The 16,979-nt window shown below is 37.6% G+C and overlaps 1 protein-coding gene across 1 annotated transcript; it reads left to right on the top strand.

Annotated features, from left to right (window-relative positions):
- The first annotated feature begins 5,542 nt into the window (after positions 1-5,542).
- LOC116255114 (heavy metal-associated isoprenylated plant protein 2-like) lies at positions 5,543-7,977 on the top strand. The gene is made up of 3 exons (XM_031630872.2): positions 5,543-5,634; positions 5,722-5,803; positions 7,637-7,977. The coding sequence occupies exons 1-3, from the start codon at positions 5,575-5,577 to the stop codon at positions 7,879-7,881; spliced, it is 387 nt and encodes a 128-aa protein (XP_031486732.1). The 5' UTR covers positions 5,543-5,574; the 3' UTR covers positions 7,882-7,977.
- Positions 7,978-16,979: the final 9,002 nt, after the last annotated feature.

The raw sequence follows: 16,979 nt of genomic DNA, 5'->3' as shown, positions 1-16,979 counted from the left end.
CTACTCTATGTGAAGATGACAAAAAACAAATACCACTTATGGGAATCAAACTAACCACCATGAGATAATGAGATAAGACGTACTCTTTCAACCAATTTAGTTGACACAAAAATTTTAAGAAAGGCGACGACCGACTCAGGCAAATGAGAGCACCGTTAAGCCCTAAAAGGACAAGTTTTCATGGGCCGCTCGATGCATGCAATACATATATGCCAAAAAAAAAGCAAGGAGTTGAGATATTTAGAAAATTATTTAAACAAAAATGCAATACTTCCATCTACTAGGAGCATTTTTGTCATTAACCATAATCATATTGATGCATGAAAATTTTGTGCACCAATATGGGCGTACATAACCCACTTCACAAGAAGGGATGGGATAGGATCAAGACTTCATTCTGGGGCCTCAAAATTTGACAACATTTGCATTTCTCTTTTTCCCTTCATAAATTAAAATATGTAGCTCCTCCAATGCTCAACCTCATGCCTACGTGGCTTTTTCATTTACTTTATTGATGACTCATATTGAATGATACTCCAATTAAAATGACTACTGCATGTAGACCTGGGCACTGGGCCGGGCCGTGGGCCGCCACTGGGTACCCGGTACCCAGCCCGGTCCGGGCCCGGGTCCGGGCCTTAAATTTTTCAGTCGGGAGGCCCAGTAGTTGTGCCCGGCCCGGCCCGACAGCATAACGGGCCGGGGCCGGGTTAAAAATTCAGCCTGTTGGGACCCGTTCGGCCTGTTATGAAGTAGGATAAAAAATTTTCAAACGAAAAACTTTAGGAAAGCATTTGTTAGGGTTTCGTTTGGTTGGAAAGAGAGAGAGCCGAGCCACCCCACCATCGCCACACCGCCGCCGGTCCGCCACTGCCACCATCGACCTCTGGTCTACCACCCAGTTTCTTTGCCTCCTTCAGTGGCTCAACCGCTCAAGCCTCTCAACCACAGCAACGCCCGGCACGGCACTGCGAGGTGGGTTTGGTTTTTTTTTTTTTCTAGGGTTTTGAAGAGATAAGTCCCTGTTTTTAGGTTAGTTTTTCTCCACAATCATCTGCCATTTTTATCCAAACTTGTTAGCATATATTTAAAAAGAATTGGAATATTTCCCCTCTCTGATGACATTTTCCATGGCTCAATGTAACTTACTTCTGTTTTTCCCTGAATGCGTCACTGAAAACCTATTTTTTTCTTATCTATGTGCCAGGCCAAAGCAAACCATTTTGGAGTTTGAAGGTGAAGCTGCTAAATCAAAAAATTTGCAGGTAAGGTTTTCTTGCTTTAGCTGCTAAATCTTATCTAAGTGAATAATGTTGAACTCTATGAGGTGTGCTTTTTAATATGAGATAATGCAGAGACTCGTGTGTGGTTCATCTTAAAAATGTGTGTTGCCCATATCAGATCTACTTTTAATAATGCCATAACCCTGTGATTCACTTCTATGGCGGACTGAACATTCGTCCCACCTTTGGCGGTTTGCTGGAGGCAAAGCCATCCAATTTTCTGTTTCTTGATTTGATCTTATGATACATCTTTTAATTTAAGTCTTTTAATTTAATTGCTTTTGGTCTTATGGTACATCTTTTAGTTTTAAGTCTTTTACTTTAATTCTATTTTACGGAAGAAAGGAAAGGCATCTGAGAACGATCCACTAGAACCATGTTTAGATGAAAAGGAACATATTACCGAACTTGTTCAATTTTTTTTTGTTAAAATGAATTGAAAACTTTCCACAGTAAGTGCAGATAGTCATGGGGCTCATCCTCATCAAGGAGGCATAAGGTCTGAGTGTCGTGGAGACGTGTCAAAATCTGCATTGTCATTTAAAAAACATGCTTGGCACTTGACTTTGTTAATGGCAAAGACTGAGTGCACTGATTGGTGGCTCTGCTAATGGAGCATCAACAAGGACTACATGGTTCTTCGCCCAATGGGTGACATGATTGCCATCACAAAAATTTAAATCAAAATAGCTGTTTACTGTTTCAAATCTCAAGTCTCAAATGACACGCCCTTAATCAAGAGCTTCTTATCTCTTAGTAAACACAGAATGCATGGAGTATATTAAGCAATAAGCACATTTTGATAGTATGAAGCATGTCTTTCTTTTTTTCCTTGACAACACAAATAGAAAAGAAGGGATAACAAATGCCTGCAATCTACAGATGATATGAAGCATGTCTCTCTCTCTCTCTCAACTCACATGTATGCTTGCAGACAAGCACTGATAATTCTTATTGACATTTACTTTTTCATGTGAAATTGCAGATTTGCAGATGGACATTTCTAGGTTGCTGATGGAAGTGTGAGCAGGGGAATTCCCCAATCATTTATTAAAAAAGAATGAATGAAAGTCCTGAATAATGTAGTTGGATAAATCAATTTTGTATATAAATGTCTATGCGTGAGTACATCTGCCTATTCAAGAACTGTAGCCTTCTTAAGCTTTCTGGTTCATCTTTTGTCATTTTAAATGTAAGATGATAGACTGCCCAACTGTATCAATTTTTTTGTCTTCATCTTGTTGTCTATGAGAACTGAAATTCAGGAACTGCAATATTGTGGAACCATAGTAGATGCCAAGGATTGGATTTCTACTCATTTTTTTTGTCTTCATCTTTTATTTGTAACATAATATTGGATGATCTGGACGCTTAACTTGAGCAAGGCTCGCCCAACCCCACCCAGCCGGCCTGACCCGACCCGGGCCTCGGGCTTGAAAGGTGAGGCCCGGTACCCGGCCCGGCCCGTTAATAAATGGGCTGGGTAACGGGCCGATAAGATCCGGCCCGTTTTCTTAACGGCGGATCCAAACCGGGCCGGGCCGGCCCGATGCCCAGGCCTAACTGCATGTGCAAGCACTTTTTTTTTAATCCAATTGAAAGATGGTGATATGCTTAAACTAATGGCAATGTACTACTGTGTTTTAGCAATAAATTTTAAAAATTTAGTGATCCAGTAATATCCAACATCTGGCAGAACAAATTAACCTCATTACTAGAAATGGATGTAAAAATCGAAACACATATTTCTGAAGATGTAATTATATGTTACCTTTATTATTTTTATCATTTAACGCATATTCCATAAGTTTTTTTACTTTGTATGAAAATTGTACGCAAGGGTGCTTATATTTGAATAATGTCAAAGCATAAATTTGCTTAAATTTCAAATCCTACTGTTTAAATTTATCTAAGGAAAAGATATAATAAATAAAGTAAATTCGTATTTCCATCGTCATATTTTCTTAAAACTTTTTATCTTCAGCATTTAATATTTACATATACTGTACGTATATGTAAATATTTGAAAAAAAGAAAAATATCCAATATTAAATAGAGATTGGCAGTAGATATAATTACTTGTATCATAATCAACTCCTCATATATAAATTTTGGCTTTAAATAAGACTTTAATTTGGAAAGACAGGGAAAGGTGTATTGGGTTTAGAATGTAGCTAGAGAAAAAACAATTATTTCATTATCATCTCAAAATTAATCAAGCAAAGCATCACAATCGGTTTAGGACACTCAAGAGCTAATGAAATTGTAGCGGGGGCAAGTCGAAAGTTGTGTGATCATATGCATCTCTTGACCAGCGTGGTTTGTGAACAGCCCAGCACTTCATGATCAAATTAATGAGTCTCAATTCGATGGCCGCTGAATATATATTACTGAACATTAAGTCCGTGTCTGCATCTATAAAATACTTTCCCTCACAATGCTGGTCCATGCCTACAGCTGTTAGGGAAGTCAACGGATCATATTTGAATCCTCTTAACTGTATATGTCTCTTCGCATATTCACGTATTTGAATTCAAAATCGAATTAGAATATGAACAAAGAAAAGTCATATCTAAATCAAAAATCTGATTTCACAATTCGAATGATTTTTTGAACCGAGTTTGACTTATTTTTAAAATGTTAGAACACTAGATATAGGATATTTTGTTTCAAAAATAAATCTGATCTGAATCCATATTCGATCCTGATCAGATATTTATGTATATCGTATTATGAGTTTGATCGGATGTCATTTTTTAAATCCAAATCTGTTGCAATTTCTTGATCAGATATTAATTTTTTTTCCCACATCTAATTCTTTAGGGATGGTTTGGTTGAATATCCGATCCAAATCGGGTATATTCACATTGGCAGCAGCACTTGAACCAGCCAAAATATCAGCTTCAATTGATGGCTTCGGCCCTTGTTGACCCCTTCTTTTGTAAATTAAACAGTTCAAAGTTAACTTTTTAAAGGAAAAAAATTATTGAAAATCACCAAGTGATCATTGTCTTCAAATATTGGTTAATGCAGTCTCTGTGTACGTCACGGGCTGAGAGTAACTAGTGGATATCCAAATGTTCCAAAATCAAGCACCCTTTTCTTTTTCCGCAAGTTAAAGAGGGGCCCTTCTGTTACTATAATATGGTCTTGCCGAACGAATTGTGAAAGCTACCATTGTCTGGAGCGTTTGCAGATCTGACCATGTCCTTTCTTCCTTCCTTTTCAAACATTCTTATGAAACACGACTCTCTCAGAGTGTGTTTAAAAGGGGTTGAGAGGCGTCATCTGTGCCTCCCACTCTGGAGCTTAGCACTGCCTGTCTTGCCACAAACCCCACCAGTACCGCAACTGAAGTTCTAGACGAACCTTGAAAGCAAAAGAAAATGCTTGCAGGTCAGGTCAAGTGGCACCCTACCCGTGTAATTCAAATGGGGGGAGTACTTACGTGGATGACGTAAAGTCTGCCTTAGGTCGTTTTCATACAATTCAAACACGGAACAAGATACCACTGCGATCCACAGATTAAAAAAACCATAACATCTTACATTGGGAAGGGTTCTGCACACTGTTCCAGTTCGTGGATTAAGTTAAGGGCTAATTCACCAGGTGAACAGTTCTTGTCATGATATAATGTATTCTTCTCCTTCAAGTAAATTATTTCTGTGGTCTAATTAGAAGGTGCAAGGCAGATTCAATTGGATGGGCAAAACAAGCCCCCGACACAAAATATTAGATCTGGGTAAACATATGCTTGATCATCGACTATAACGCAGCATGGCTTTTCAATCCATTTGAAAAAAAGAACAGATCTCCTATGGATGCATAATGCTGCCCTAAAGGCATAACATAGCTGGTCGGACTAGCGTTGTGGTAAAAGTTCAGTCATCAGTTTGATTTCTATGGATGTTATTTTCTTGATATGAAAATAATGGGTGCATGACGCAATAATGGGTACATGACGCTTAGTTGACGGGTGTCTCATTTTTTACTCACGTTGTAAACCAGCTCATACCCTAAGAATAAAGGGAAAAGAAAAGGAACATTGGCTTCTTTTGAGTACATCCCCATCGGCCCCAACCAAAAAATGTTGACCACATCCATGCAACTAATGTAGTATTTAATAATAATAATAACAACAATAATAATGGTAATAATGTTTTCATATTACAGTGAAAGAATAATATAACGCTAATATCGACCTTTCTTATGGAGCATGCACGCAATCTTGTACTCTTTCATGCAGTTGACAAGTTCTTTCAAGAGGTCTCTCTCTATATATATATATGCCATGTGTGTGTCCTTGATCATAAGGGTCGTCGACTTTGCTGCAGAAATGGGAGCCAACGAGGTGAGTTCTTCATTTCCTGATCCCCCTGCTTTGCTGCATCTTGCACATCTGATTTCCAGAGAATGGATTAAACTCCATTTGAAGCAGGTATTGAAAATAGTGTTAAAAGTGGAGTTATATTGCCTCAAATGCAAGGTCCTGGTGATGAGAGCAATAACCAAACTGATGGGTACGTAAAGGATTATGTAGTTTTTGAACTTTTTGTTGCTTGAGAAATGGTTATGATAGCACGTTTTCCTTTATATCTGTTTGTGTTAGTTGATTGAATGAAAATACATTCATCGCATCTCCAAGGGGGTTGGCACAAGGAAGGGAGTGAGGGCTGGTAGGCGTTCCATGTCCATTTGAAATTTCTGGTGCATCAACTTCATGTGCTATAAAACAGAGGTGCTGACATGCAAATTGAAGCATAATGTTGACATCTATTTTGAGGCATTGAAAGTGAGTGAGTCTGTATCTTGAGGGGATGAGGGGAAAGGTTGAGAGTTTCGGCCCTCTTGTCAAGCGGTAGGATAAATTACTCATTCCTGGTTACCCAACAAATATCTATGTCCCAAACTCGAGGAATATGTTCTCACAAACTTGGAAATTATTTAGTAGGAAAAGGAATCCTCTAGGGGGCGTTTGATGGCTTGGGAATTTTCATTCTAAAATCAAAATTACAAAATCAAAATTCTATCTCAAACTGGAATTGATATGAAAATTTTAGTTTCATCCCGTTCCAATTTTCTCCACCGAACAGTCTAAAAATCCAACAAAAAATAGCTGGGATAAAAAAATTATAAAAATAATTACTCCAATATTTTAAAATACAAAGAAACAAGCCTTGCATTTTACTCTGTTCTGATACAAACTGCGTTTCTTTTCTCTTTTTGTGCAACTCATTTACAAGGACAGCCACTTAATGGGGGTCATGACAAAGTTACCTTCTAAAGCCAAATGCCTACTTCAGTCTTCCCACTTTTCCTCCTTCTGTGAATCCATCTCATGGCCGGGGCTTAGTTAACTCGTCAGCTGATCTGGCTTTGATGAATATGTTTACATTTTCCACATTCAGAAAACTGAGAAAGGAAAAACCAAGAATGTCAATCAGTGGGGATATAATACACTTGTCAGAAAAATGGTGAAGCCCTAATAGCAGATAAAGAGGGGTTCAAATGGTTTAGATCTGATTTGAGCCTTTTTCTTTTTCTTTTTTTTTTTGTAGAAGTTTCTTATTTTCTAATGCAATTAGCAGTCCTGGATCCAAACCGTTTGCTTTCCTACAGATAAGTTTGAATCTAGTAAAATAATGACCGACAAAAAAATGATCTCCAGTTAGCAAAACACTACTTTTCTATGTGGAAGGACAGTAGAAAACTAACAATTTGGGGCATCGGGTTAGGGCTTTCCAGAGGTGAGGCCTGTCGATGAAGTTGGTGCCTTCTTCAATGAGAGGGAGACTGCTTTGTAGGGGCGGGAGAAGACAATGCATGCTCGGCTGAAATTTTGATTCCGGAATTAAAATTTGTTAGGATTTTGATTCCAGAATTTTAATTCCGAATTATTCACTAATTCCTGAACCAATATTCTTTTTTTTTTTCAAAACATAAGAATTTTGATTCTAAAATTCTAACAATTCCTGCAAATCAAACGCCCCCCTCATGAAACTGAATCAAAAAGGAATACCTGAAACATTTCCAAAGTTCACCTATCCTTTTCATCCTATGCTCAGACCAAAACTTGTAAAGCCAGAAATTTTTTTTGGACAAACACTGATTCATACCTGAATGGGCACTTTCATATATAATAAAGTAAATATTAAATGATTTTAATATAAAAAAATTCAGAAGCTTGTGTAGGCAACTGCCCTCACCAGCCTATATGTGGCTCCGCCACTGGTTGGCTGGTTTTGAGATACCATAATGTTCATCTGCAAACAACATTCTATGAAGCTTTGGATGTCGGTTGTGCCGATAGAACTCCCGTCTTATATTTTCTGTTTATTCATTGGTGATGGTAGGGATTGACAAGATAGAGATCGATGCCGAGAAAAGCACGGTGACGGTGATCGGCAACGTTGACCCAGTGGCCGTAGTCACCCGATTGAAGAAGGCAGGGAAGATGGTTCAGATTGTGACGGTGGGGCCACCGCCAAAGGTGGAGGAGAAAAAGAAGGAGGAACCCTGCAGGCTCCCGGTCTGCTGTAAAACGTGCGAACGCATCTCTATTAGAGTTAAAGATGACCGAGGATGCGTCATCATGTGATGATATTGGACATTGACTGCTATATACATGAAAGCCTGTAATATTGATCGTTACTATTTTCAAAACATTAACAATCAATGCTGTTAAATTCCTTCATTAGAGAGAGAGAGAGAGAGATTAATGTAAGACTTGACGTATGACCTAAGCAAGCAAATGCAGCCATTAGATTGAGCGCCACTATTAGGCCTTGCGAGGACAAATATCATGGTAAAAAGCTTATGGGAGGGGTAGGAATTAGCCTTTATTTTGAGGCCTCCGAGTTTGAGAATGAGAACATTTGCATTTCTCCTTTTTCATCCATAAAGTGAACCATGTAGCTCCTCCGGTACTCAATCTCATGCCATATGTGGTTTGGTTTTCCCATTTAATTTATTAATGATGCTTATTGAATGATAGTCCAATTAAAATGATCACTGCTTATGCAAGCATTTTTTTTATCCAATTGATAGATGGTGACATGCTTAAACTAGATGTAAATGCCAGAAATAAAAGTGGCTCACCTTAATGTGGTCAACCTGAAATAGTATAAGAATAGAGTGACAATTGGGTGCATGTCCGTTGATATATATATATATATAGAGAGAGAGAGATAAAGTCAATGGTGCTGGCTATTGGATAGCTGTTTCATGTCTAAAATTTAAAAATTCATTTTTAAAAGGACCACACATCAACACTAAAACCACCATAACCACCGCCAATATATGGCAATATAGTTACTATTTTTTAGCGACGGGTTTTTAAAGTTTAGCAATCAGCATTCTCCGATATCTTGCAAACATTATTCAGATTACTAACCTTGTTTTTAAAAATGAACGTAAAAATCAAAATATATGTTTTTGAAAATATAATTATGTCTTACCTTTATATCATTTAATAGATAAAACATAAGTTTTTTTTTTTTGCATTATATATAATAAAGCAGAAAAAATAAAAAATTAGTTGATCTATTACTTTATATGAAAATTGTACTGAAGAGTGCTCATATTTTAACAATATGAAACTGTAAATTTGATTTAACTTTCAAATTCTACTATTTAAATTTTTCGAGGAAATACAAATAATAAATAAAGTATGTTAAACCGTATTTTTCCATAGTCATATTTTCTTAAAACTTTTTATTTTCAGATATTAATATTTACATGTACTTGACAAAAGGAAACAATTCTTAAAAAGAAAATGTGGACTACGTATAATTACAGTCATCTTAATCAACTGCAAACACACAAACTTTTGGCTTTAAATTAAGCTTTAACTTGGAGGCCGAGCAAGGTGTATTGGGCTTAGAATGTAATTAGAGAAGCAAAACAATTATTTCATTATCATCTCACAATTAATCAAGCAATGCTGCTAGGACACTCAAGTGCTAATGAAATTGTGGTGGGGACAAGTCGAAAGTTGTGTAATCATATGCATCACTTGACCCGCGTGGCTTATGAACAGCCCAGCACTTCATGATCAAATTAATGAGTACTTAATTCGACGGCAGCTGACTATATATTACTGAACATTAAGTCCGTGCCTGCATTTATAAAATACTTTCCCCCACAATGTTGGTCCATGCCGGTAGCAGTTAGGGATGTCAATTGATCGACTCGAATTGGATATACTCTTAATTGTATCTGCTGTCTCCGATATTCACGTATTTGAATTCAAATTGGAATTGAAATACGAACAAAGAAAAGACATATCTGAATCTGAAATCTGATTTCACAATCCAAATATGATTTTTTTGAACCGAATTTGGCTGATTTTTAAAAAGTAAGAACATTGGATATAAGATATTTTGTTTTAAAAATAAATCTGATCTGGATCCGTATTCGATCCCGATCAGATATTTATGGAGAGACTGATGCTAGGCATGGATGAAGGTGGATCTTGATAAGCACCATCGATTTAAGCACCCGAACAAGAAGCACAAGAAGAAAGGGAGAGAGCTTGTGGATTGTGAGAAGAAGAGAGAACTGTAACTAGGGATTTGGATGCTGTTGTTGTTGTGGAAGTACAAGAACGCGGACATGATATGCATATATAGTGGCCGTGCAGGAGGGAGAGGAGGAAGGGAGGAGAAAAAAGAACGGGATTGGGTCAAAGCGGGAAGCCCGACCGCCGATGACCGCTTCTTTCTTGGGTTGAAACTTGAAATTCCTTTTGTGTTGTGTATTGGTCCTACGCTCTTCTCTTTTAGTTTTAAATTTTGAAACGAGAAAATGTGCCTTATAATATTAAGGTATGAGTGTGGATACACATCTCACACAAGCAACAAAATTGGTTTTATGAAAAAATGGGTTTGGGTTTGGGTTTGGATGCACCTAAAACTTATTTTTTTTAATAAACTGGGGGCTGAGATTATTCAATTCATCTAGTCAAAACACTCTAAAAAGTTGTTTTGAAGGTACACAAGCTGCATTACAAATCCATTTTGAAGTGTCATCCAAACACGACCGTAGTGAGATCTTGTGAACGCAAAAGTAGGGCCCTTAAAGTGCGATCTTGTGAACGCAAGAGAACCTGGGAGGGATCCCAAACAACTTACTCTCGCCCATGTTTGATTGCTGGAGGAGTGTATCTATATAAAATATATATACATGTGTGTGTTATCAACCATTCATTATTGGGTTTTAATCGCCAGTGGAAATAAGACAGGTAAACCTTATAGATGATATTAGGTCCGTCCATTGAGTGACATTTATTATTTTGGGTTGCTTGATCAGCACATTTACCCATTACAAATTAAAAACGAAAAAGGAAGTGGTAGGTCAGGTGGTGGTGGTAGAGGCAAAAGCCACCTTATTCCTCCTCCCGTCCGCAGATTCAAGGTTACTTCAGGTTGACTTGTGTAGTTGCATGTCATATTTAAATTAAAGAGTAGTACCTATGAGAATTGAATTGATGATATCTTATATATACAATTCCGTTATGAGAGACCCTCGGGGTGCATGTTATGCTGGCTGGTAAACAAGATGAACGTACTTTTTTTATCTTGTTCAAGCGTGAGTCATTCGGCAATGAACCCAGCATAGCACGAGCTTGTCAGTTTCTCTGCATGACGAAACATTTTTTGGAGACAAAAAAAGTTGGTAAAATTCGAACTTCAAATTCCATCGAGTCAATCATAATTCATAACTTGCTTCTAGAAACGTCTGAAGTACTCTAAAAAATTAATATCCATCTGGGAGGCAAACGCTTCAAGTTAGCTAATTAATTGTTTTGCATTTTCTAATGCCATTGTAGATCAAAATACTTAGTATCTGTTAGCCAAGCAGCTGAAACCATCGGCTGTTTCGCTTGTTTCTCAACCTTTCGATTCATTTCCTTCAATTGTTATTTAAAAGTACTCTTGGTCCAGTAAGAGAGGGGAGAGCCAGAAAAATTTCTAGTATGGGTAATTATTCAAGAAAATATTAGACATAATAAAAAGATTAAGGGGCACATATGTACGCATAAATAAAATCCTGAAAAACGCTATGTGAAACTAAATAAGATGCAGTGGAATTTGTGGGCGACTACCTACACATGCTCACATGTGGGTCCGCCCATGATTAAGAATTTGTCTGAAAAAGATGCCTTGGGTGCCGACTGCATGGCAGGGGGTCATATAGGTAGTAGGGGTCATATAAGTAGGAATGTTCAACGAGTCAACCCAACTCAAGCTCAACTCAAACTCACTCTGTTAAGCTTTACTCGAGCTTGACCAATAAGTTAAATGAGTCGAGTTCGGGCTTAACTGATAATTCATGTTTGTAAATGAGATAGGTTAGAGTTGGAAGAACTCAACTCGATTAAACTCAATTAGCCTCAATTAACACTAATACTTGTTTTGGCAATTTTTAAAGCTTAAAATGGCTTAAATAAAAATATGAAATCTTTAAGCATAAAATATATATTAAGGGATACAATCTTAAATGAGTCAAGCTCCATTTTGGACTCGGTTAAGTAAGTCGAGCTCTTTCTCACCTCATAAAACTTAAGTCGAGCTCAAGTTGAACTCGAGCAGAGCTATATGTGAGTCCAGTGGAGCTTGAGCTCGGCTTGCTCGTTGTTCATCCCAAGCCATAGAACCTGATGTTTCGAACATTTAGCTGTCAAGATTTCCAAAAGTTTTATTTTGGCTATTTTAAAAAAAATATAACCAGCCGCTGTCGTATGTTCCTGTGCACATGCTTTTCTACACCATTTCAAATGCAAGGCTGCTGGGTAGTAGGATCCCCTCCGTCTATTATGAACAAATCAGATAATGGTATTTACATAAGTACAAGAAACAGAAAGCGGCCAGGATGCTTTTCTACATCATTTATTATCTAATGTATTTTGTAGCATATTCTTTCCAACTACACGGTCTATTAGTAGTTAGCAAGGCAAAAGCACGTACGTGCTTGATTGGCCTGGAATATTGGTTCTGAGAATCTGAAGTCAACAATCCAGAATTAAAATTCCACTTGAACTGCAATTGAAATGAATATTCCTGTATTTGGTAGTATAAATTTTGATTCCAAAATTGAAAATGATTCTACAGCTGTGATATTACTGTTGGATTTCTGCATCTCACAAATGCAGCCACGTTAACTCTCTTTATATGTTTCTTTCTACTATTTTTCGCCCCTTCAGTGAGAGAATGAACCATTAGTAACGCAGCATATTCGCTCTTAAATATGTTTACCAACGAAAACAATGTGTTACAACGTTTGTTACTGGAAGTCGCGACGCTAATTTCATTAGCAACAAAAATTAGTTTTGTTTCTAAAGATCGCACATCACCAACAAATACATTTCGTTATGAATTATTTATAACAACGAAACTTTATGTTGCAAATTCATGGTTTGCAGGGAGAAATTTGGGTTTTAGTGAGGAATTTGGGCGTTGCAAATTGTCCACATTTTCTAACGTTTCTGTGCATTACTGAATGTCTATTAGTAACGAAATAATGCGTTACTAATTGTTTTTTTTTTTTTAAAAAAAAAGACACCCACTGAGCTCCCCCAGATGGCAATCTTTTTCCGTAATCACAAGAGGCTGTTAACAAGAGAAACAAGAAAGAAATGAAAACCAGCAAAAACACGTTAAAAAACCTTTAGTATTCCTACTCTTACTGGCCATACAAAGATATTAACAAAAGCTGGATAGAAAAAATTTGAATGATTCCTTCACATGCCTTTCTTTCCACCAACTGCTCAAGTAACAAGGGAGATGTAGAAAAAGGCAAAGACACAAAAAGCTGACACATGCCTCGTTTGTTCTTCTTCCATTCTCAAAAGCACTGTGTTGATCCCGGCGACGAGTCTTGCCACTACAATCCTTAGTGCTCTCTGGCATCATGGTCTCTTATGAATCCCCATAATTAATTCTAAAAATCTAAAAAAAAAAAATTACAAAATCCACCCACCGTATCTTCTGCATATAACATATTGCTGCATCTGCTTTCTTCTCTCTAAAAAACACACTCCCTTTATGTGACTGCTGACCTGCCAACCTGCAGAATTTTTTTCTTCATTGCTGAGAAATGAGCTATGAGAAAAAGTGCGCCCACCAACGAATTACGATGTAGATGATACATCTATAATATAATGTTGATCTAAAAGTAAGGATAAATTGACAGATTTGCGATGGGTATTGCCCACATATTGGAACATGAATTAAGAAATATGTGTTCAGATGCATTATTGTAACAGAAACAACATGTTCTTAGTTGGAATGGGATGTACAGGAAGAGATATGGAAATACAGCATTCTGAAGGACCAGTACTTGTACAAGATCCTTTTTTCCTTCTTTTTCCTATTTTCATGCTGCCATGGCAGCATGGTAGTAGGTACAACGACTCATTCCTGTGAAACCCTTCTCAACTGAAAATTTTAAAACAATAACAAATACTAAAAATTAGGAAAAGTAAAATAAATGAGAAACTAATAGTCACAAAGGAACAAAAAATTGCAAAAAACATCATCGAGATTTTTGTTCTTGCTAGATTTTCAAAATCTTGTGAGATTTTCTAATTTTTTTCGTTTTACTTGTTCTTTTGGTAAAACACCACGAGATTTTGGAAAATCTCGTGATATTTGTGACAACTATAAAACTCATGGACCACGAGAAACACAAGATAGTGCTAACTTTGAGTACAACAATGATGCTGCATTGTAACACAGTATAAGCATAAGTACATAAGTAAGGACATGCATCTAAACAAATAACTATTTACTCTTAAACAGTTGCGACTTTCGAGTACTGCAGCAGTAACAGGTGGAAAGTTTGAACACAAACCTCTCTCTCTCTCTCTCTCTCTCGCTCTCTCATATCATAGATATTAGATATGTACTAAAAGAATCCAGTATACCCTTTTCTAGAGCACATCTATACTATGTCAGCACACGTGAAACACTCCCTTTTCTCTACAGATGTATGTAAACTATATAGGATTGTGGCATGAATAAATTTTATTTTTTATATATATATATAAAAGAATTGCAACATAACTAATCACTTCCTTAACGGCATGAAGTTGCCATAACTAGTTATGGTCCAAAAAAGTTCAACTGGCGAAAAACTACAGAACATTTAATTAGAATTTTGAAGTTTAGTTGAATATGAACACTTACACTTTTCAAACTAAACTTTTTCTTGCACGGGTTCCTGAAAGCAGTCTTTGGCTTAGCAAGAACCTAAAAAAGAGGTTAGAATCACTAGTTTGAAACTAGCTTACTGACATACTATTATAAATATAAGATCCAGGAGGAAATATTCAAAGGAATAAGAGCAATGGTTTGAATTAGTATCACAAACTACCTGAAACACTATGATAAAGCTAAAGTCCAGAAGGCATCACAGAGTCAAGAAAGAAAAAACTATTCTACCAAGTATTGCTCATACAAACAACTGTTTTAGCAAGAGGTGCAGTGAGTGTAATGCCACAAAACCACCAGGAACTAATGCATGGGAAGGAGTTGAGAAACGGACCGAGTGCGTCAAACATATAATGAGCAGAATCACATTTTTTTCTACTTTGAAAAATGACACCCAAACCAAAGTAGGTCTGACGTACATATGGACATCAATGTACATTGTCATACATATATTAAATAAGACATGTGAGGGACCCATACCTTCTAAGATCACATGAACACCTTTCACAAAGCATAGTACAAGTGTTCCAACAACAACAACCACGCTAGAATCTTTAGCAGGCAAACCTTCTCCAAACTGCATATTGATTTTTAATTCTTTGGTGCTGTCATAGACTCACAGGGAAAAACCACAAAAGGAAGAGAGAAAAGAAAGAAGGCAGATATTGTTAGCGTATGGGGATCGGGTCTGAACAGACCCGATCCATTCTCCTTATATCCACACGCCTAAAGCTACTAGGCGGTGGCTCTCTTGTAATTTTTTATCTTTTTATGTACAAATCTGTTGTACCCTATTAGGGTTATTCTTTTAATTAAAGATTAAGGAACGCAGGGCTAAGTTAAGCCGGCTGCTCCCTTTCCTCCATCGTCTTCTTTCATCCTCTCTTCTCAACATATCTGTTTTGCATACGGAGAGACGAGTACTTTGTGAAGATTCTTACATGGTATCAGAGCCAGGTTGCATCGTCCTCCGGTGAGTGATTTCAGTTTGATGTGATTAGCCCTAATCTGCCCTAAATTCTTTCTTTTCTGGCGTGATCATCCCTCTTTTCAGTTTCTGCCCTAAATCTTGCGTGATTTGCCCTAATTGATTTGCCCTAATCGTTGTGCCCTAATCTTCTCATCGTTTTGCCCTAATTTCTGTCGTTGCCCTAAATCAATTATGGATCAGCCGACCCCCTCTCTTCTATCTTCCAGCTTTCTCTCCCAACTTATTTCACAAAAGCTGAATCATAGTAACTATTTGACTTGGAAACGTCAAATAGTCCCTTTTATCAAAAGTCATAGACTCTACGGGCATATCGATGGGACCACTCCAGCACCTCCTATGTATATTGACCGTGAAGTGAAGAAAACCGTAGTGGGAGATCAAGCTGCTGGGGCTGCGGCTATGAGTGAAATCAGATTTGAATATGAAACCATTACTGAAAATAATCCTGAGTATGAAGCTTGGCTGGCTCACGACCAGTCTCTTGTTGCCTATATTACTTCTACTTTGTCAGAGGAAGTATTAGGAGGTATTGATGATGATTTAACAGCCCTAGAGTTGTGGTCTACCCTTGCCACCACGTATTCTCAAGTATCCGAAGCACGTTTTCTGCAGTTAAGAAGGCAATTTCAGGACATCAAGCGTGGGACGCGTACTGTTTTGGAATATTTGAATGAAATTAAAAGTGTAAGTGATCAACTTGCTGCCATTGGACATCCCGTCAGCGACAAGGACAAAGTGCAACAAGCCTTGAGTGGACTGGGAACAGATTTTGATATTTTTTGCACAGCCTTGGAAGTCCTACCTATTCTTCCATCTTTCGAAGATCTCAAGGCTAAGTTATTCCAACACGAAGCTAGTCGTGTTCAGCGACAGAATTTGATTCCTTCCAACAGTCACAATGTACTGATCACAGGGACACATGCATTGCAAGGGAATCGCACTCGTACTTGGATTCCTCAGGCAGGAATGGGAAGAGGGATTCTCCCAACACCACAGGGCATGAATACTACATCTGCCACATCTAGAAGGGTTCCGACTTGTTTCTATTGCAACAAGAGGGGGCATGTAAAGTCAGAATGTTGGCACAACCCACAGAACAAAAATAATCAGATTAGACGTGAGAACAAGGCAGCAGCAGGGTCAGCTTCATCATCATCTGGATCTAATGTTTCAGCAGACGTACAACAACTCCTCATGACAGCCCTGTCTAAGCTTCATTTGAAACAAAACGAGCAAGGAGAATGGTATGTGGACTCTGGAGCAGCAGCCCATGTTACTGGTGACGCAGGTAATCTCTCTAGTGCTCTCCCTTATTTAGATAAAGGCTCAGTTGTCACGGGAGATGGTTCCCATCACACAATATCACACATTGGAAATGTACAAATTTCTATGGGCTCTTCTTCGATTCCATTAAAGAATGTTCTTGTTGTTCCAAGTGTCCAGAAAAATATTATTTCAGTGTCCAAGCTTATTGATGATACTCAATCCTCTGTT

The sequence above is a fragment of the Nymphaea colorata genome, chromosome 5 (assembly GCF_008831285.2).
Source record: "Nymphaea colorata isolate Beijing-Zhang1983 chromosome 5, ASM883128v2, whole genome shotgun sequence".
Lineage (NCBI taxonomy): Eukaryota > Viridiplantae > Streptophyta > Magnoliopsida > Nymphaeales > Nymphaeaceae > Nymphaea > Nymphaea colorata.
The sequence above is the reverse complement of the archived record's forward strand: the minus strand, read 5'-3'. Positions and strand labels throughout refer to the sequence as shown.

What these genes read in the sequence shown, in the direction of transcription:
- LOC116255114 (XM_031630872.2), top strand. Translation starts at nt 5,575, where the DNA reads ATGTGTGTGTCCTTGATCATAAGGGTCGTCGACTTTGCTGCAGAAATG. An exon ending in CAGAAATGGGAGCCAACGAG is followed by an intron (nt 5,635 to 5,721) that starts GTGAGTTCTTCA and finishes CATTTGAAGCAG; the next exon opens with GTATTGAAAATAGTGTTAAA. An exon ending in AGCAATAACCAAACTGATGG is followed by an intron (nt 5,804 to 7,636) that starts GTACGTAAAGGA and finishes TGGTGATGGTAG; the next exon opens with GGATTGACAAGATAGAGATC.